Source organism: Taurulus bubalis (genome assembly GCF_910589615.1).
Source record: "Taurulus bubalis genome assembly, chromosome: 17".
NCBI lineage: Eukaryota > Metazoa > Chordata > Actinopteri > Perciformes > Cottidae > Taurulus > Taurulus bubalis.
Genome location: NC_136605.1, coordinates 12,348,721 through 12,369,504, shown reverse-complemented (window position 1 = coordinate 12,369,504; position 20,784 = coordinate 12,348,721). Strand labels below are relative to the sequence as shown.

At 41.6% G+C, this 20,784-nt stretch overlaps 2 protein-coding genes across 2 annotated transcripts; both read right to left on the bottom strand.

The window, feature by feature from the left end:
• Positions 1-6,077: 6,077 nt before the first annotated feature.
• Positions 6,078-15,984, bottom strand: LOC306750293 (dual specificity mitogen-activated protein kinase kinase 6-like; the record flags this gene model as incomplete). Its single annotated transcript, XM_079233698.1, is given in 13 exon segments — positions 6,078-8,061; positions 8,324-8,369; positions 8,625-8,764; positions 9,892-9,969; positions 10,441-10,568; positions 10,677-10,728; positions 10,913-11,029; positions 11,130-11,249; positions 11,473-11,586; positions 11,675-11,723; positions 12,193-12,262; positions 15,892-15,964; positions 15,967-15,984. Coding segments are annotated over 13 exon segments (1,083 nt in total). The 3' UTR covers positions 6,078-7,983.
• A 1,088-nt stretch (positions 15,985-17,072) lies between these two features.
• On the bottom strand, positions 17,073-20,434 carry btbd17b (BTB (POZ) domain containing 17b; the record flags this gene model as incomplete). Its single annotated transcript, XM_079233856.1, has 3 exons — positions 17,073-18,147; positions 18,553-18,838; positions 20,347-20,434. The coding sequence occupies 3 exons, from the start codon at positions 20,432-20,434 to the stop codon at positions 17,073-17,075; spliced, it is 1,449 nt and encodes a 482-aa protein (XP_079089982.1).
• Between the last annotated feature and the right edge of the window lie 350 nt (positions 20,435-20,784).

Sequence of the window (20,784 nt, the reverse complement as noted above, 5' to 3'; positions counted from 1 at the left end):
GCCCACCTCTGACAATAATAGTGTGTTTATGTTTAGCAGGTAAATTGAGTACAATATTAGACGTCTTAGTTTAGCATGTCTTTTTTTTTTTCGATGTTTGGGCTGAAACCAACGTATCGGATATTTTGAAGATTTTGCCTGATATGGCACTGGGCCGAGGCAGGGGAACCCAAATAATGTCATCTTTAAAAAAAGCAATGTGGCAATCCATCCAATAGTTCAGTCTGAGGTCGACCGACCGAGCGAGAGCGTTGTTCAAAAGTCAAACAAAAAAAGTTGTCTCTGTGCAGGCCACAGTCTTGCCACAGCCTCCAAAAAGCAGATTCATTTGTGTTGCTCGACAATATTCTCGTAGTTGCAGTAGTAATCTGAGTGGTGTGAGCAGTCACTCTCTGCTCATTTGCCCGGCTGCCAACCACAACAAAACTGGTAAATCAATAGAGGCTCGTCAGTAATGCTGGAGGTCATCAATGCAAACACGGAAACACATTTATGTAATCCGGCAAATGGGAGATATGAGGGCACACACAATATCCTTATCTCCTTATTTATACCTAGCTGAAAATTAAACAATGGAGCAGACAATAAGCGGGAATCAAATTCCAGTCAGGATAAACTAACTAACAGACTTGTCCTCCGCAAATCATCAGTGACGATAGTGAGGGCTCTGCCTTCAGCTGTGGCTTGAAAGGAGAGAGTGCCTTGCCTCATTGCAGCTGTTCCACTTGTTGACATCGGCCCACTTGCACTTCTTCTCTGGCAATGATATTACATTTCACCTTCTTTGGCTTTCCCGGGTTTTAAAATAGTCTAACTTTTCTGAATCATACAGTAAACAACACACATCCTCCTTCAGCCTGCAGTATCTCTGAATGTTGAGACTATAATCCACCATAGCAGTAATGTTACTGGCTATTGCAGAAATATATTTGTGGTCTCTATGTCTATGTTGAGTATGTTTATTTCCAATGTGGAGTCATCACTTGATCACTTGACAACAAGGGGGAGGGTTTAAAATGCTAAGCAGTAGCACACACCTGTTTTGGATCGTTGGAGTCAGTTAGTTTACTGAAGCCATAAACTGGCACAATAAATTATTGTAGATAGTGAGCCCATTCAACAGCATTGGTGTTAGGAAAGAGTACACACAACATATCTCGTATTTTAATTAAAAATTCTGTCATCTGCTTTTTACGAGGAGAGCTTATTGCAAATATTTGTTTTAATATGGTGAAGTCACACGAACGGAAAAAGCTTTTCTTTGGCTTTGTGGTGGTTTGCCACAGAGGCTTCGGGTTTTAGAATTACGACATGGTTTTAATCCAGGATCAACTATCAAATCTGTCCAGGTATCACCTTCAACACCGGAGGGAATACCTACTGTCTACTGGGGGATTGTACAGCACAAACCAGTGAAGTTAAGCTTCTGTTGGGGCTTGTAAGTAATACTAGAGCGCTGTATTTACAGTTTAAACTCTATTTACAGAAGGCACTTTGGGGATATCAATTTAAAGTACAGTCTTCTCAAACTACCAAGGTTAAGGAATCCCTCTCAAGCAGATGCTCCTCGTGATTCAAGACGCCCTTTACTGCTTCCGTTAAATTCTTAATCCAGCTTTGGCCTCATATTGGATACGCAGTGCCGTGACCTTGTGTCTGATGCCATTTAAGAGCTGTATCCTAACTGTAATACATGTGGCCAACTGGGTTAAGAAGTCTGAGAGGCTCTAAAAAGATACAGCCGTAGACATTCCTTTTTAGACACCAAAATGTAATTATGTAATTGCCTCATCCTGAAGCCCCTCTGAGACATTTTCTTTTCTGCAACAGATTTCTTCATGGCTGCTTTGTCACTCAGTCCTTTGAATCCAGAGAGCACAGCACTGGCCTGAAGGCTTTTGATGGAAGGAAGTTTACATCCAACATTGCAGAAGTACACGTAAAGTAATGCTAGCATCAGTATTATAGCACTAGCATTGTGTTAAAAATATACTAAAACTACCTATATGCATGTGCATTATGTTAACTTGTTGTAAAAATATTTACTAGTAACAAAAGTAAAAGTACTCATTATGCAGAATGGCACATTTCAGAAAAACATACATAATTTCAATGGATTACACACGAGTGATGTGTGAGCATCACCAATGGTAGCTGGTAAAGGCGGAGCTCATATATATATATATATATATATATATATATATATATATATATATATATATTTGATATACTGACAGGTAGCTTGTATTATCCATATCAGATTTTAGTCGGTCATTTTAGTAAATTGGTACAATATTGTAATTAGGGAGAGGCATAACGCATTATCAAATGGAAATAGTCAAATAAAATACCTCACAATCGCATTGTTACTTTCCACCACTGCATACTTTTCTCAAGGCTTTTGCATGGTGACGCAAAAGTCTCTCTCTAAATCCAATTTCAAATACAAATGTTCATGATGCGCTCTCCAATGACAAAAATATCATCAAAACATTTGGTGGTCATTGTTGAGGCAAGGTAGGCAAACACATCCTGAGGTGTAGTAAATATTAACCAAAAAAGGGCTTATATTATGGCATGATATACAGTATATCACCTTGACCATATTTTAAGAAATGAAAGAATGGCTGCTAGAGAACAATAAAAAAAAGAAAATCTGAAAAGGGTTGTGACGTATCATTTTCTCTTGTGTACTTTATATAATATGTGCATGTTTGCGTGCATGTGTAGAGATCAGATACCCTATAATTTTGACCGTAACGAGACTACTCCAGGCTACTCCACCTGTCATGTCTGACCGAGTCAGCACTCACTACCCCTCCTTCCACCACACCCAGAACCCACAGTGCAATAGGAGCCCCTCTATAATAGAGCATGTTACATAATGTTGTGCAGTGTCAGCCCAGGGAATAAAAAGATCTGGTTCTGGTTCCCACTTCATTTACCCTCCTCAGAAAAGGGACCCCATTCTAACTTTCCACCACAGGTCACCCTGTGTCCTTCCTGGAGAAGAGAAGTTTATACAACATCATCTGCTGCTGGTAGGTCTGCCATCTAAGGACACGTTTTCCTTGGCATGGAACAGAGCGAGAGAGAGAGGGACCGGGAATACAGATTCATGGAGGGTTGATGTCCCAAGTTCCCCGACAACTTGCCCATCTACAAATCACAATGCATGATTATTATAATTGGCACATTGCCCTCATTCAGCGGGGATGATTGTATGGCACTCTAATGAGTTGGTAGGTGGTGTGCAAGCGCTGCCATTGGATTTCCATCATCAGGACGTAAGCAGGTCACGAGGTCGTGAGATCTGGCATTCGATTAAGGAAATAATTCCAAACTGGAGTGCACATACTTACTTCTCGTCGTCTGGTCTGGCACTCCTGTCCATCTGTGGGTCCCTCGGGGCGACAGAAAACAGAGTTCCCAAACTTCACTTCGCAAAACATAGGCCCCATTTTAATCGCTTGTACTCGTTTGTTAAATCAGAAAAAGAAATGTGAAGGCTGAGCAGAGCTGAAAACAGAGCCCTGACTAACGACATGAATCATGTGACCTGCTCAATCAAAGTGTGTGATAACTAACCACAGTATCATCTCCGTCTCGTATACACCTGCTTTATGATGGAAACAGACGAGACACCTGTGTCCTGCTGGTATTGCACTGGGAATTAACTAAAGATGGAATACATGCAGTAACTTTAACATCTATCCATAAAACCTTTTCTTCTAAAAGATGCATGAAATTATCACATCTACCATAAAATGCATTAAGCTGCGGAAAAAAACTATTCTCATCGTCTTGTAGCACACATTCAACTACATACACTGTATTTCACTGTATTTGAACAAAGATATAACGGCTTGATATTACGCCTCACACTTTTTCAAACTATTTTTATGACCAAAGACTAAATAGCTAAAATTCACTGAATGTTGCAGTATTTAAGTATCAAACATTGAAGTACTCGTCATGCATAAATACCACTGTTAATGTTATTTTATCGGATTATTATTGGTATTTAGTTGGAATTATAATTTTACTGCTGCACCTGGGAGCTAATTTTAACTATTTTCTATACTGTTGGAGAGTTTAGTTTTTTAACCATATTTTGTATGTAAACTCTTCATGTGTAAAGTATGCCTTCATATAATTGTATTCCAGTAAAAAGTACTACATTTCCTTCTAAAGTGTGGATCGGAAGTATAAAGCAGCAAAAAATGGTATAACTTCTGCAGTATAACTTCAAGTACCTTGAATGTGTATTTAAGTACATTCCAGTAAATGTTCTTAGTTACAATCTGCAACTTTTCTCCTGTCTTGCATTTTGTACATCCATTTGTACGAAACAAGGCATAATTATCCGACCATTCACTTTCACAGCTACCCTGCTGGGTTCCTAAAATGCCCATTTGCAGTTCAGAGGTTGTGATTCACTTCTGCATCACAGTCCACATTGAATTGGGACAGTAATTCAACTGGATGTTGCCTATTTTTCCACTCACACGCCGATCTTTTGAGCGGCATTATGCAATCATCATGATCAAAGGCCTTCTTTCCTAAAGAGAGTCTCTTTAGTTTGGCCGACAAACCACTCTTCTGCACAACACTGGGCTCACCGCCTGCAGTCTACATGGCATTGAATTTTCTCATCCTGGCATGAAGTCATCTGTCTTTGACAGACACTCAGAGCAGAGTATAGTCCACTCAAAGTAAGCTTTTGTTAAACTCTGTTAACATTCACAGCAAAAAAGCACTCAGAAAGAGCCATCAAAATGAGATTCTTCTTTCTATTCATCACACATCCGGAAGATCCACCACAACTTGACAAGAAGTGTGTGTTCACTTCTGTGTGCTTACATAAGGATGTTTACATGAATGGAAACTGTAATATTGCTGAAACAAGCATACTGGGATATAAAAAGATTGTAATAACTGGATTTGAAAATCGAGTTCAGGCTTATAACTGTTGAGAGTAAAGGCTATGTATCCACTCAGCAAGAGGGCTTAAGTTACCGTGCGCATGTGCTAAAGCCAGGTGTACCATTTCCAATCAGACTTTCATCACACGATACCTTCTTTACAGTATCACATGTGAGAGGATGAAAAACATGGTCCTGCTGACAGTTGTACGAGGAGCAAAGTGAGCGAATGAGAGCGCGCCGCAGATAGAAACCCAACGACGTGGCTTCCTTCCATCAGCTGGATCGGTCAGCTCCAGTATCGCTTGTCTCGAATAAATGAATGAGAGTCCAAAGTGGAACCGTTAGTGACATGGAAGTAGGAACTAAGTGGGTCGACCATATACTGCAAGATGCACGGAGAAAAGAGAGCCGTTAAAAAAAAAAAAAACAAGGCAGGCGTTCTACTGCAAAACTTCCTTCTCAATTTTAAGAAAAAACATTTTAAATTGTTTTGCTTGAAACAATCAAATTACAAGATCAAATTAATTTAAATATGTTCTGTGGTTGTCTTGTTTTGAGATAACAAATACACAGGCTATACCCATCTAGAGCTTTGCCCAACCATAAAAATGAATGAAATAATAATAAAATAGTACACCTAAAACAGCTGTGCACTGTATAGTTTTTAGCACTCATTAACTCAAACTGTGTCATTTGTGTATTTGGATTATTTTCAACTACTGATGAAGCAGGCATAGACTGAAAACAGTCTTGCATAATGCACGGGACTGCGTGGTTGGGGGAGTGTTGCATGAGCCAGTGAGATCCAATCCAAGACCAGTAACTACAATCCAAGTTAAACAAATAGCTTCATGAATTTTGAAAGTGTTTAAAACTATTGATAGCTATCCCTGGGGAAACTGATTTGTCTTACGTTGCAACATTTTCAACAGCAGACATTTTTCAGATGGTATATTTCATTGTTTGTTTTGGTCTTTTCGTGGCAATAATAAAAATATTGCCTTACCCTTTAAACGTGGACAGTATTGTAATATCTGCATTAGACACATGAACAACTTCAACTTTGATTGCTAAAACGGCATCAACCATGAAAGGAAAGCTATAAAAAAGACATACTGAACAATAAAGCCTTTATTTTTTTGTCTTTCCATAGTTCAAGTTTGTCGGTCCCACCCAATGAAAAGGTGGAAAACAGAGTGAAGGAGTAAGAGGTAGAGCAAGTGTTCCATTCTCATTGTGATCAGCGTAAAAACTCACGTTTACACACCAAGGGAATGGCCATCCAAAGAAGGCTGACAAAAAAAAAAAAAAAAAAAAAAGAGAAAAAAAAAAAATAGCAGCTTCTTTGTGGTGTTGCTAGCTTTCCCTTATTATTCACAATCAAAAATACTCCTAACTCACTGACTTTTGATAAAGGTTGCACTACAGTGTAAACCAGAAGGGCGACGAGTGCTAGCCATGAACAGAGGCATGGCAGTCATCATCACTATCGTCGCCGTCATCACCATCAGAGTCTCTGAACACTTGGAGTGGCAAAACTGCCACATGGCAAGGGCCTCTTGTCCAAGTCGAAGTGGCTCTGCATAGTATGGTCAGACAGAGGAGATAATGGCTGCCCACCATGGACTGAGAAGAGGCTCTCGGCCCGGCACTCAAGGAGAGTACGACCTGGGGAAAAATAAATGGGGCCGTCTCCGCACTAAGGAGAGTACAGAAACCTGAGCGGTGGGGCTTGACAGCACATCAGTCCAAAATAGGTGTACGGTAGTCAGCTGGTGTGTGTGTGTGTGTGTGTGTGTGTGTGTGTGTGTGTGTGTGTGCATGCATCACACTGCATTAAACAACCAACCACTCTACCACCTATCTGCACTGCCAAGTTATGACAGCACCATGTTATATAAAAAGAAAAGAAAAAAGGAGATAGTATTTACATCTTCAACATATAAATTATTTCCCTAACATACTGTCTGTGTAATGCATAATAAGGAATCTGGAAAAAAGAAAACGAACTTAAGTGCCTCGTATGAAAAGACTATGCTGACTCCAGAGAACTGAAGACAAAGGGATGAGTATAAATGCTGCTAAAATAAAATCAAAATGCAGGCCAGAACGAGTCCAAAAAACAGAAGAGAAAAAACACAATTAATGCAGTAATCCATGAGAACGACTTACAAAATGGCACAGGAAAGAGATAAAGCTGTGAGCTTGATTAGGCAACCTCTGAATACTTTCAGGTAGTAACAATGGCAGCACTGAGGCCGACTCGTTAATACCCAAGAAAGAAGACGACGAGTACGGAGGGGTCACTGCATGAAGGCCCTCAGCTTGGAGCAATCGGATCAGGCGATAAGGGATGCTTTACATTCCTGCGTTATGACTTGCAACTCATCACATACAGAATGGGACTTTTGACTTTTCTTAAATGTTTTATCGTCGCCCTGGAGCCCCGGCACCAACCACCTCCGAGCAGAACCAGGTTGAACTGTTCACCTGATGTGATCTGAGAAATAAGGCCCCAGTTCGGTAAAATTCACACATGTCGACAATATACAGTATCAAAACTCTGTATAATGAGAAAACATACAAACACATATGCAAATATAGATTTCAATAAACAACAAGATACATATTAACTGTTGGTTTTGCAGATGATATTCAAATTATTTATACAATATGTGTCACATAGAAATGATGGCTAGCTCTGTCCATTCTGAAGAGAAAGAGATTAAAAGGGGCTGTGGGGCAATAGAAGAAGAACAAGACAAAAAAAAAACAACAAACCTGGTTCAGTTCATATTTGTCATGTTGAATAATTGCGCGCACACACAGGAAGCTTGGAGGAGCGAATTAAACCTCTCCAGTTGGTTGTTGACCGTACGAGTTCATATTACCACCACTCTCCCACTCCAATGCTGCCGTCAGTCTTTGGGTCACCCCCCTATTGTGTGTGTGGGTGCTTGAGAGTCTGTCATTCCAGTGAGTTAAAAAAAAATAAAAAAATAAAGGTAGGCCATTGGTTTGTTTGCTGAGAGGTCCCACCTGACCTGATGGGCTGTCAGTCATCCAGGATGACCTTGACAAAACTGGCCACGTCTGTGTCTTTGGAGTCGTGCATGGTGAGAAACGGATGTTGCTGCATGAAAACAAGGACAAAAAACACTTAGGAATATGTTCTGAAACAAAATAATGAATCATGATGTTGTTATACACTTGTAAAATACACACATCATAGTGTCAATGGCTTAACTGGGTAAGTCTGGCCTCTGGTGGACAAAAGCAAGAACCAGAGCAAACTGATCTTTACAGCAGGGATGTAGGCAAAGTAGAACAATGCGTAATAATATTTGTGTTGTTATTTGTTGTCGTAAGAGAAAAGGTATTGTAAAACTACTAACCATTAATTCTGTATAAGCAGGTCTCTCATTTGGCTTCTTTCTTAAGCTGTAGAGAAAAAAAAGAGACAAAAGTGAAATCCCAAAATTGTATGATAACTTCATATAACACAACACATCTAAAAATAGTAAAGTGACATCAGCTCCAATACCTCTTTCAGTAAACACAGAGCAAACACTGACCCCTGCTGGGCCTCAGTGACACTTTTTATAGCTTTTTTTTTTTTTAGCAAGGCGAAAGAGGAGCATTGCGTTGAGGAAAGTCGACACATTTTGTCATTTAGTCATCGGGTGCGAGACTCACCACTGGGAGATGAAGTCTACAAACTCTGGGGAGAACCGGTCGGCGGGCAGCTGTGGAGACGGCTCGTCCACCACCTGTTTGAGCTGCTGGAACGGGGTGCCCCATGAATCGTAGGGGAATTTCAAAATGGCCAGCTCAGTCTAGGAGACAGAAAACTGATTTAACACGCTGATAATGCTCGGGGAGTAAGACTCACTTTCACCTGCGACACAAACTACTTTGACAATCAGAAACAAATGAAAAAGTTCAACACTGTTTGAATATTGCATAAAGATATACTTGTGGAAGTCATATAAATCTGTAAACCGTACTATATAATAACCGAGAACAGCACCGACTTCTCCTGATCTGGCCTCAACGGTCACCATGACTCAGCAATAGTACTGTGTGGAAATAAGAGTTGCATGAACTGGATCTATTTTAGGAAATGTGGTAATTATCATCTTGTAATTATAGCGGTGACAAAATGTCTCTTTTGTTGGGAGTGTGGACTAACAAGGAGTTGTATATCATTCAAACAGCATCCATGTGAAAACGCCCAAGCTGCTTGCCACGGCCTGAACGGAGAGCAGGCAGAATTGAAAGCAGCTCAACTTTCACTGCTGGGCTCTGGTATCTTTGTATTCCTCGTAATGCACTTTGACACATATCATATGAGAACTGTTATAATCAAATGGACTATAGTGGAAACTAAAATCAATGCCCCGCGGTTGAATGGCTCCACCAAATTCGGATCACTTCATCCTTGAGCCAAGTGAATGTTTCTGCCAAATGTTAAGAAATTATTTCAAGGTGCTCCTGAGATAGAGTTCACGAGAACGGTACTAACAAGCCAAGCCCATCTCCGCTGGTGAAAAGGTCATTACATAAGACTAAGCCAACTTTGAATTAACAGTAAAGCTGAATAAAGGAATGAGGAAAATCCTGCACACTACTGTTGGAAAACGTTACTCACTATTTATTTTAACCGACTTTCGTGTAATCACGATATGATTGCACTGAAAGAGGATGAGTTATCATATTTATAATCAGCTTACCCTAGTTTAGTACATTTAGCGTTATCTGAAATGAAATGAGCTTATAGTAGCAACACAGTGGATACACATTAATAATGTATTAGCTGGAAGGCAAAACATGGTTGTGAGCTTCAACCGTGATTTTATCCACAGTTAGAGAACGTGAGAAGAGCAGCAAAAATATGGATTAAATTGCCTAAAATGCAACAAATGGTATTGAGAGACACATTTTGATATCCAACCAGACTCACCATTGTGATACCAAGACTCCATATGTCTGACTTCACACTGTAGCCTTTCTGGTTGAGGTCAGGGTTGATCCGCTCAGGCTGAAAATAGAAAATATAGCAACATATTAAGTACCAACACCATCTGAAAATCATTTGAACAATTATCATAAACTATAATTATAATGTAATTTGTAGGAAAGCTTTATAAACATTTATTTAAAAAGCCATGTAAAAGATAAGAATAGGGCTAATTGGGGAAGAACAAATCAGTCGGCTAAAATGTGTTTTTCGAGAGGATTTAAAATAACGCGCTGGTTTTGTGAAGCTACATTCCTTCATACAGGCAAGATGTTTGGCACCAACATAAAAAAATATATAAAATGTCATGAGATAGATAGATAGTTTACAGCTCAAAACACATTTTTAAGTGTGCTGTCGCTCTTTAATATCGTCCTGGACTGTGGATTTCGTTTTTTTCTGAGACACTGGAAATCCCTCAGTCAATTTCTAGAGAATCCTTTCCTGATCTCAACTCTGGTACCAGGAGTCTCTTTCCCAGTCCCCACTTACCGCCATGTAGGGCTTGCAGCCTGCATCCATTGTTTTAGCCACAGAGTCAACCAGGTGGCCACTGATGCCAAAGTCGCACATTTTCACTTGGCCCTGAGTGTTGATCAGAACATTGGAGGGCTTCACATCTGGACACATTGTTGGCAAAGTGATGCGGGAGAACATAGCAAGACAACAATGAGAAACATCAACAGGAAACTGAACTGTGTACATGCTGTTGATGATGATCTGATTACCTCTGTGTATCACTGACAGGTTACTGTGCAGGTGCTCCAATGCCTTGACAATCTGTGTAGAGTGAAAATTAAATTAAAACAAAAATAACTGCATAATCTTCCTTTGTTAATCTATACACAAACAGAAATGAAAACAAATGTAACGATTATCAACTTGCTCTCAGACACAAAGTGAACCTTTTTCAACACACTTGATATCTTGACGCCTATAATGTAAAATATGAGACAGGACGTACTGCTACGGTGATCTTGCCCAAGATGTCCTCGGGGATGTTTTGGCCTTTCTCAGTAACCTTCTTATAGAACTTATCCAGAGACGTGTCCATCAACTCCATACAGATCCAAACATCCCCCTGAAAAAAAAAAAAAAACATGACCTCACACACACACACACACACACACACACACACACAACATATGTGCAGGAGTTCGTACAAGTCATAGTTTACTCACCTCTCTGAAGAGGGCACCATAGAAGGTCACCGTGAAGAAGCAGTCCACTGTCCTCATGGAAATGTCCAAGTCCATCAGAAGCCTCTTCTGCTCCAGAGTGTTGACGGTGGCCCGAATCCTCTGGGGACGCAAACATCAGTGTCAGCAGGGGACAGATGTAGCTTACATTAAATGGTGTTCAGTGTCTTAAACCAACCCCTCAATACAACATGTCATAGATCCGATAGATCTCATCCAAATGTCCACAAGTTGAGCTCATATGTTGAATGCATCCATGAGTCATGGTACTATTTTTAAAAAGCACGGTGCATTTGCAGCTCAGGTAACCGGAGTAGCGGCCCACCTTGACAGCCATGATAACACCACTGGGCACATGTTTCATCTTGAACACGACCCCGTACGCTCCCCTGCCCAGCTCTTCAATCTGCTCCAAGTCATCGGCCTTCACCACAAAGTTCTGGACAGGGAGGAAGTTGCATTAAAGTGTGTGTGTTCGGGGGGAGAAAAAATATATATGTTTCAGAGGAATACAGAGCCGTCTTTACCTGATCTCCAATTGTGACACAAGCTTTCGAGTCAAGATCTCGAGGGGGCCTGCAGTGAGCGAGAGCAACATTAGGCACAAGCAACAGTGTGTGGTCAGCTGTAATTTCACAATGCTCAGTTATGGAATCGTCACACTTTAAGAGAAAATGTGCATTCTTATTAGTGCAATCTATATGATTCATTTAAAGTATGTCTTTCATATTAGTTGACATCAGAATCAGCTTTATTGGCCATGTGTGTGTACACATACATGGAATTTGACTCTGGTTACACGTTGCTCTCATCGTACATATGATGTACAATACACAAGATAAATATGAAAAAGTAGTGCGACATACTTTTGCACTAATATTGCTATATTGGTTATTGCAGATACAATATAGCTGCAATAACCTAAAGGGCCGATATATTGTTCCAGATATTTTAGCATTCTGGGGCTGATGTTGAGACCCTCTAAGGATGCTACTGCTGCTGTCACTACCCCTCTGTAAAAAACAAACAAAACAAAGAGCCTTACGCTGCTGCCGCTGCTTGGGGCTGTGCAAAGACTTCTTTGGCCAGCTTCAGCCCAGGGTTCTTCTTCTTCCCTTGGAGACAGGAAATCAGAAAACGATTACCACCTCAACTCCATGTTAGACACACCGGGATCAATAAAGCTGTGTTTAGTAGCAACCACAAGATAGTATGCTGTTAAGTGCTTTGGAGAAAGACTAAAAAGGCAAATAGACATCACATCTACAGAGTCTTGTGAGCCCGTTTACCACATTACTCTGAGATTAGAGCAAGGTTTGCCACAACAGAGACCCTAAATCAGGCCGTTAAGTGCGAACTAAATGGAATTGTTTTTAAATATCTACATTGGTCTGATGAAAGGGGATTTCAATCCACTCCAGTTTCAAGGTTACAGTCAATTTCCAGTTGCCTCCGATACAAAACTGCAGCAAATGATCGGTTATCTGTCTGGAGATTAGGTGTGTGCAAAACTGAGGCCCTGCAATCGGGAGAAGGTGGACTAAATGACTAATCGACACTGGTATGATGACTCAAATGGAAAAAAACTTATTTTTTACCGTTAGGATAACTGCTATCAATCGTTTTGTCTCTTATTTCTTAATCTCAAGTTTAGTTTACATTTTGTAAATATCAAAGTATGGTGCCGTAAACTGTGCAGCTCTGGGACCATTCTGTGTTAAATCAGTGACAGCAGTCCATTCATAAACAGTTTACCAGCAGCCTCTGGGACTTCCCACAAGGGGCCACGAGTCCCTGCCAAAATGACACAGCTACCGGGCCTACGAGAAGCAGCACAGGAACACCAACTACACTTTTCTTGTTCCGCATGTTCACTCTTGTTGCAGCAAGGTTGAGGGGAAAAACTGAAAACTTTTCTTGACCTTTATCTGCGTGCGCTACAACTTGGCCACAACTTAACCCACTGGGATACGATGAGTCCGTTTAGAACTGGCTGGTTATCTTCTCTTCTTGTCCTGTTGCATACAAGCAAGGGCCAGGCTGTGCAATTATTCGACACCGGTTCACAGAAACTGGTTTAATGCACAACCACCTTCATTTTAAAACCAATGCAACAGCTTTCATTATTACTGTGAGCTTGTGTTTGCCATTGAGTGAGTCACAATACTCCAGTGTGGAGGAAGTATGATTGGGTAAACCCCTCCTTGCTAGATTAAGCTGGAAGGGAAGTGACAAAGATTTTAGATTATATGGAAACGTCAGCCAGGTACATTTTGTGCTGCCGCCTTAAAATAGGCCGACAGTGTCTGAACAGACTAGCGTAGTCTCATGTGGTAGGGCGAGATTGGAGTGTGATTTACTCACACATGCTCAGTCAAAAATAGATTTTGTGTTTCCTCTGTGTGGGATAAAGTACGAGCACTCAAACCCTTCTAATGACCTGACTAATAAGACAGCCTTTTGTTAAAGGACCAACATTAGTGAAGCACACAAACATGGCAGTGCAAGAACATCTGACAAGCAACGCTGTTTGAGATATCTATAAAAAAAAAAAAAAAGTAATACTAAAATCATACTGTACACATGCAGTTTTTCAGTTTCTCAGTTTCTATTAAGTCTGAGTCATTGCTCGGCATATTCACTTGGAAACATTAATGGAGTTGAAATACTAGCTCCTCTCAGGTAGCAGTGTGTGGTGTGTGCAGCGACCCTGGAGCCGGGAGTGTTTTGTGGGATATGACTCACAGCCAGTCAGACTGGACACATCCGCTGAAAACACAACAACTGTCAGGACCCTTTGGGAAAAATGATGTCACTTCACTTGGCCCGTTTGCTGCTCACTATCCCCGTTAGGGCAAATGGAGGCCAGCTTCACTACAGCTTTCAGCTGCAAAACCGGCCCGGTCCTCGAACTCGCACACAAAAGTGAAATAACGTCAGCTTCTGCTGCAGGCTAAGTGTATTATAAGGCAGCGCAGTAAAAAAAAAAATACTATACAGACACCATTCCCAGTGCATGCGTGTACTACTCATACTATGGGCAGTGGTATAGCATGACATTTAGTGAAAGTGCACATCCTGCATTTAAAAAAAAAGGAAAAATATTTTTCTTTTTTTATTAAACACATTTTCCAAACATAGAAAGAGATTATATAATTATTATTTCTAATTATAAATATTGACAATTGTGTCTTCATCAAATCAACATGTTTGCTGACGCTGTGTAGGAGTTGTCAGTATCAGCCATTACAGACAGTAGCAGCCTTCTTTTAAAAAGGAAATGCAGTAATTTCTGGAAACCAAAGGATGGTCACAGAGAAACTATCCAGAGTGCAGTACGTAATGTGAACAGGAATGTCTGGATTGTGCATGAGATCAAAGTGTCAATAGCTGTGTGGCGAGTCACCATCAGGAAGCTCCAGCTTCAGAGTGGGTCCATGTACAGAAAAGGATGACTCATGCACATATAATCTTCCACACGACCCTATCAGCGCCGTTCGGGAGAACTCAATCTCCAAACATGCCTCAGCAATACCGTGAGCAGCCCTACAATGTGCTTAAGACCCACTCCTGCCACGGAAGGCACAGGTCCTCGTAGAGGTCAGAACAAATTAAAAACGTTCAGAAAGACACTCTTTGCACACAGTAATTACAGCACAGAACCTGTGTGGCAGCTATAGAGTATCTGCTTGCAGCCAGTGAACTGTCAACAAAGAGAGACTGAACTAGGTATTGGAGCTGCAAGTCAAAACATGCCATGGTAGGCCAAAGGCTGTGTGCCTGAGCAGCATTCAGCCAATCTACACAGCCCTCTCAAAACACTGTGTACTCCCGACCATGGTAACGCTAGTATGATTGTGTAACAGAACAAGCGGTGAACTTGAAATGTAAATTGACATCATCCTCATGCTGTGTGTGTGCGTGCGTGCGTGCGTGCGTGTGTGTGTGACGCAGAGGAAAGACCTTGATTTTTCCAAGTTGTGTATTTTTTATTCAGCAGTGTAACGCTAAAGTGATTACACCCCACAGACTGGCGGAAGCCAAAAGGGTGTGATAGCGCCATGGCTGCTTTGCATTACCGCCTGTTTTAAAAACATTAAAAGGAATTTCCACCACCCGAAAAAAGAAAGAAAGACATTAAACGGAGCCAGAGATAAATAAATAAATGAATAAAATAAAAAACTATTTTACACTGGACAAATAAAATGGACAGAAACATAATCGATCAGTCGCGAGTCAGGAGGCCGAAAAACACCTGTGGTCCCAGCGTGCCTCACTTCACCTAAAGAGAGAAACTAATCCCGGCGCAGTGATTCCTGGCCGAGGGGAAAAGTTGACTGATAATTACAGCTTTGGCGAAAGTCCTTAATTGTCGTGAAAATGATGCGTTAGCTCACCACAACACGGGAGCTCAAACGGAGACGCGACTGTATAGCCTTTAGCTACAAATATGAATAATACAAATGTATAACTCCGCACACCACCATGACGCCTGTGATGAATACCTCCAGTCACCAGTCTGTCGAGAGACTTCGCATAATTATAGAAAGCACGAAAGACATGCTGGCTAGCTTCTTCTTCTTCTTATTTTTCCTCCTCTCGTACATGCAGCTTTCCACCTGGCAAGGTTACATTTCTCAAACATCGCTAAGCTAAATTACTTCCACGCAAACTGCACCTCCATATTTACGACGTATGCACGGTTGTTTTAAAAAAAGATTGAGGGGGAAAAAAGCCCACTTACCTCCTTTAGACAGAGACATTTCCCCTTTGCTTTGATGAGGGGGAAGGGAAGCACAAAGACTTTTGCCTTTTTTTACTCCCTCCCTCCCTGCATCTAGCCTTACACCCGCTCAGGATCGCTGGCTTGTGCAAAAAACTAGCAGCGATTAAAACTGAGCGGTTCGTCCTCGTGCAACAATCACCAGCTCGCGCGCTCAAAGATCGAACAGCAGACGAATGCACAACTTTAAATAAAGTCGGCGCGGGTTGTACACTTCGAGTTAGTTTGCTAACAAAACCTGCACTTTTAGGGTGGCCAAAGTCTGACAGCTGAAGGGTTCAACGACGTAATGACGTATTTCCTGCCTCTCGCTAAGCATCATGGGATGTGTAGTTGTAATGGTGTGAGCAATTTTTTTCTATAGCGAAATCCTTTTTTTAACAATTAGGCTACTGTAACTAGTAAATCATGATAATAACAAAAATACAGTAAGGTCATACCTCAATGCTAGTTCAATAAAGTTTATTTTTTGTAAATCCAATATTGGCCAACACAGACACATGTTTTAGGTTATTGTTGTGTATTAATCATTTGTTTTGTATTGGGATGAAATCACATCCCTGTGTAGTTTATTTTAAAGTTAGATAAAACGCCTGTATAACAATAAATACGAGGAAAAAAATAATAAATCAGGAAAGCATACAAAGGAATACTAATAATGGGATTGTACTTCAAATTACACGTTGGTAGGTAAACAACAAACAAATATTTCAATGTATGTCACAGGATATAATTTTTCATGAACTAAAATTCTATATTTGACTGCTGAATAGTGAAATGCATAAAAATAATAACAACAGAGCAAAACACCTCTAGTACCTATGCTAACACTAAAACCATCACATAGATTCAAGGAAAAAACTGCTGGACTACAGAATACCTGAACAAATACAGTACAATACAGTTTTTTGTTTTGTTTTTGTCTTAGTATGCATACAATACTTGAAAACTAACCATCAACATTGTGATCGTCACTGCTAAGCCATTACATTCTGAGTCTTTCATCGTATCAAACACCTCCTTACTGAATAGACTGGATGCATAAACACGTGCTATGAGATGAGTTAACTTTAGAATATGCATGTGATTGTGTGGATGGAGGGTGTATTACCGATGATAAGGCCACACCATATTTCTGCCTTTTACTTCTTGGCAACAATGAGAGTGTGGTAGAGAGGTTTTATTACAATGTGCAGATAGAGGGAGCTGTCAATCAGGTACTCTGATGCACGGCGCTGCAGGTCGGCATCCACCAGGAAATCCCCGGCCTCCTCTGTGCTTTGGTGGAAGTTGTAGACGTGACGAACCACCACTTTTCCTTGCTGTCTTGCCATCACGATCACCGTCTTCTGGAAACTAACACCGGCAAAGTCTGGACTGGAGGTGGCTGGTGTCACAATGATGCGAGGTCGACCTCCATCTGTGCGTGTAGGCTGCATGGCGCCCAGCTCAGTATAGGTTGACCTGGCATTGAGTGGAAGCCAACGAGGGGAGAAAAGGGCGTTCCAGGTCACTCTCTTGCTGGAGTCGTGGCCGCTGGGCCCGAGCTGGGTCTGGAAGCTGAAACTGCGGTCATCCCGGGTGGGGTTATTGATGACCCAAGGGGAACCCCAGGAGGTGGACAGGTAGTTACGGGGAGTGAAAATACTGCAGTTGACATCAAAGTACTTGGCCAGTTGTATAGGTGAGGCCGAGTGAAATTGGAACGCTAGGTAGAGTAGATCTCGGATGGACTCATAATGCTTCTGCAGGAGGGGGGATTGCTTCTGAAGACGGAAGAGGTGCTGAGGGGGAATCATGCCGTATCGAACAGCCCTCAAGGCGCTTTCGACTGTCGAACTGACGGGCTGGTTCTGGCTAATCCAGGCCTCCAGCGCCTCGTAGAGCTCCAGCTCACTCTGCAGAATAAGGTCAGAGCGCTGGAGCAAGGAGAGGAGCAGGTCCTCACTGATGGAGCCCCATTCTGCGCTCTGCAGCACAGAAGACAGGTTCCAGGACAGGTACTGCAGGCAGCTGTCCCGCAGGACTACGTCCCCAATTTGTAATGCATAGTTGTACCAGCCGATCACGTGTCCGGTGGGCGAATCACTAGACAGATGTTGGGTCATATACTGGGTCAGACCTTGTTGCAAACCCCACACATGATACTTGCTGGCCAGCTTATGGAGAGAAATGGCCTGATCTAGCCGTAGTGAGATGTCACCGCAGTACAGATACCTGCAAGAGAAAAACACAGCCGAATAGTCATCTAAAGACATTTAAAATATATATATATATATATATATATATATATATATATATATATATATATATATATATATACATACAATACATCTCTCAACAAGGTAAACTACTTGTTTTCTCTCCCCACATCTGAGTCACCGAATAAACCCACACTGTCTGTTTTTCGACTGTGAGCCACAAGCAGAAAGTGTAATTTTAGAATATTTCACAAGATGGAGCATCTCACTTCACCAAAGGGAGAGGCAAAATGGTGCGAAACTTTATACTTGTGGAAAACATAAAAACATCTACAAGTTGCCCCACAGTTTCTTGATTTGCTCCATTTAATTGAACCTGAGTATCTCTGAACAAACAATTACAACCGGAGTCACCCCTCACCTGATGAACTTGTCAAAGACAGCTGTACAGTCAGGCGTCTCCCTCAAAACAACAGCGCTGCTGTTGCGACTGAGCAGCAGTTCCTCAAACACGTCACTCTGCAGCGTGAGGACCAGGCTGTGGGCCTGGATCACCTTCACCTCGTCCGTGTTGATGGTCTGCACTCGGAGAGTGACATCACTGCTGTTCCCCAGGGCCAGCAGGGTCTCCATACGCTGCACCAAACTCATGGAGTGATTCAGCACCGTGGCCCCGATGTCCAATGCCACCTCCTGCTTCAGGGCGGCTGTGGAGAAGGAAGTGCAAGATGATGAACTAGTAGCACTTTACATATGAAAAAATAAACACATCAATATTTAAACGTATCAGCTACAGTTTCAGCTTTTTTTCAGAAATAGTTTTCATTCATTAGTAGCGGAAATTCCTTCTTATTTTCATTACCGGAATTTGCGTCACTCTGACTCTGCTTTCCCATATTTCACAGCAGAATTCAAGTGCTTTCTTCTTCCATCAGATTTGACAGAGCGAGAACTGGAAAAGCTCCCCCTAACTCGTCGACTAAACTGTAACTGATAATATGTGTCAGGGAAAAAGCCGATTTGCACATTATTCTATTCTTCTGGTCTCAATTAAAAAAGCCAGGTGGCTGACTCAGAAAACCTCGACACAAGGCGCTCAGAGAAGAATCCTGAGTTTGCAGCGCCATTGCAGATGGCTGCTTCTACGGGCCTTCTTGTGTGCAACTACAAGAGTCACATACTGGAGAATCACACATGAAAGACTCAGCATGACAAGCTGCTGTTTTCATTCTGCCACAGCCATCGGCAGCCTTGTTGGCCTATTACTGGGGGTTTAATGAGACACAGGGGGAGCACGTTGGCTCCCTGGAATGTCTCCATCCTCATATCTCTACCACAATCAAGCGCCCCCACTTCAAAGTAACCTTTTTCCAATTATCCAGCCAGCACCCTGAGCATGGTGTTAGGGTGTGTTTTGACAAATGGTTCTGGCACACCAAAGCCAATAGAAATGTCACCAAATGTATCACAACTGGGGAAACAGTATATCTGTTTTTTTTTAATATATATATATATATATATATATATATATATATATATATATATATATATATATATATATATATATATATTCTGAAAGACAAAACATCTGAGATATTCTATTCAAAATATTTTCTTTTATGAAGTTATGAACAATAATCTTTCAGTGTATCTTCCACTCAGGCAGAGAACAGCTGAACATATAGAAAAAAAATGTTTTTTATGCACATTCCCTTCATATAGTTTTAGATAGAGTTAGAGACACAGATAGAGTCTGTGCTCACGAGGGATTTCCAATGGAATCCAATGTGACAGCACAGGAATGTGGCCTACAATAGCTTTGGTCAAAATCAGTCAAAGTCCGATTTTCTTTATTAAGGAGCAAGAAAAGCTTTCCTTCTGCGCTTACTGTACTGTATTACCGAGCCGGCACAATGCCAGGCAGCAAATGGACTTGGCTGTCTTTCCCTGCACCCAGCAGACAGATAGATGAGGACAGGATAAGTAGAATAGATAAATACCCATCCGCTGCCCTGAGGCCGAGCACGAGCCACGCATTCATGCTGTGCCCTACTACCCACTGACAGTATGGGGGAAGCTGGACTGAAATCGAACAACACAGCTTCTCTTAAAATATAGGATATGAAAAAAAGAGAAGAAAAAAGAAAGATGCAAAGGTGATATGACTCTTTGAAAGCAATCAGTTGAAAGTGCAGATTCCTTTTTTTTATCTTACCTCCTCTAACTGTGACAGAGTGGATTAAGAGGAGCAGGGTGCCCACATAGACCCGGGCAGGGATCCTTTGTCCACATGAGCGAACCATATCTTCTCAGTTATTCTTTGCCTCTCTTCCTTTGTCCTTTCCACCTCTCTTCCACTCTGTGCCACTCTTCTCCTGACTCTTCCTCTTGCTGCTGTGCTTTGGTTGTGAGCTTTCAGAAAGGTGATGTTGCCCAGTGTGTGCCGCCCAGCTCCCTGTCCCACACTCTTTATGTAGGACGCTGGCCTTTCCCTGGCGCATCTCGCAACCCCACGGACTCCATTGATTGGTGGAATCTGGCAGGGGCGTTGCTATAGCGACAGCTTTGATTTTGAATTTCTGCCTTTTGGAAGTTACATGGCATTAATCATTGGCACCAAGCCAACAACAGACTCAGCTTAATGTTTTTTTTG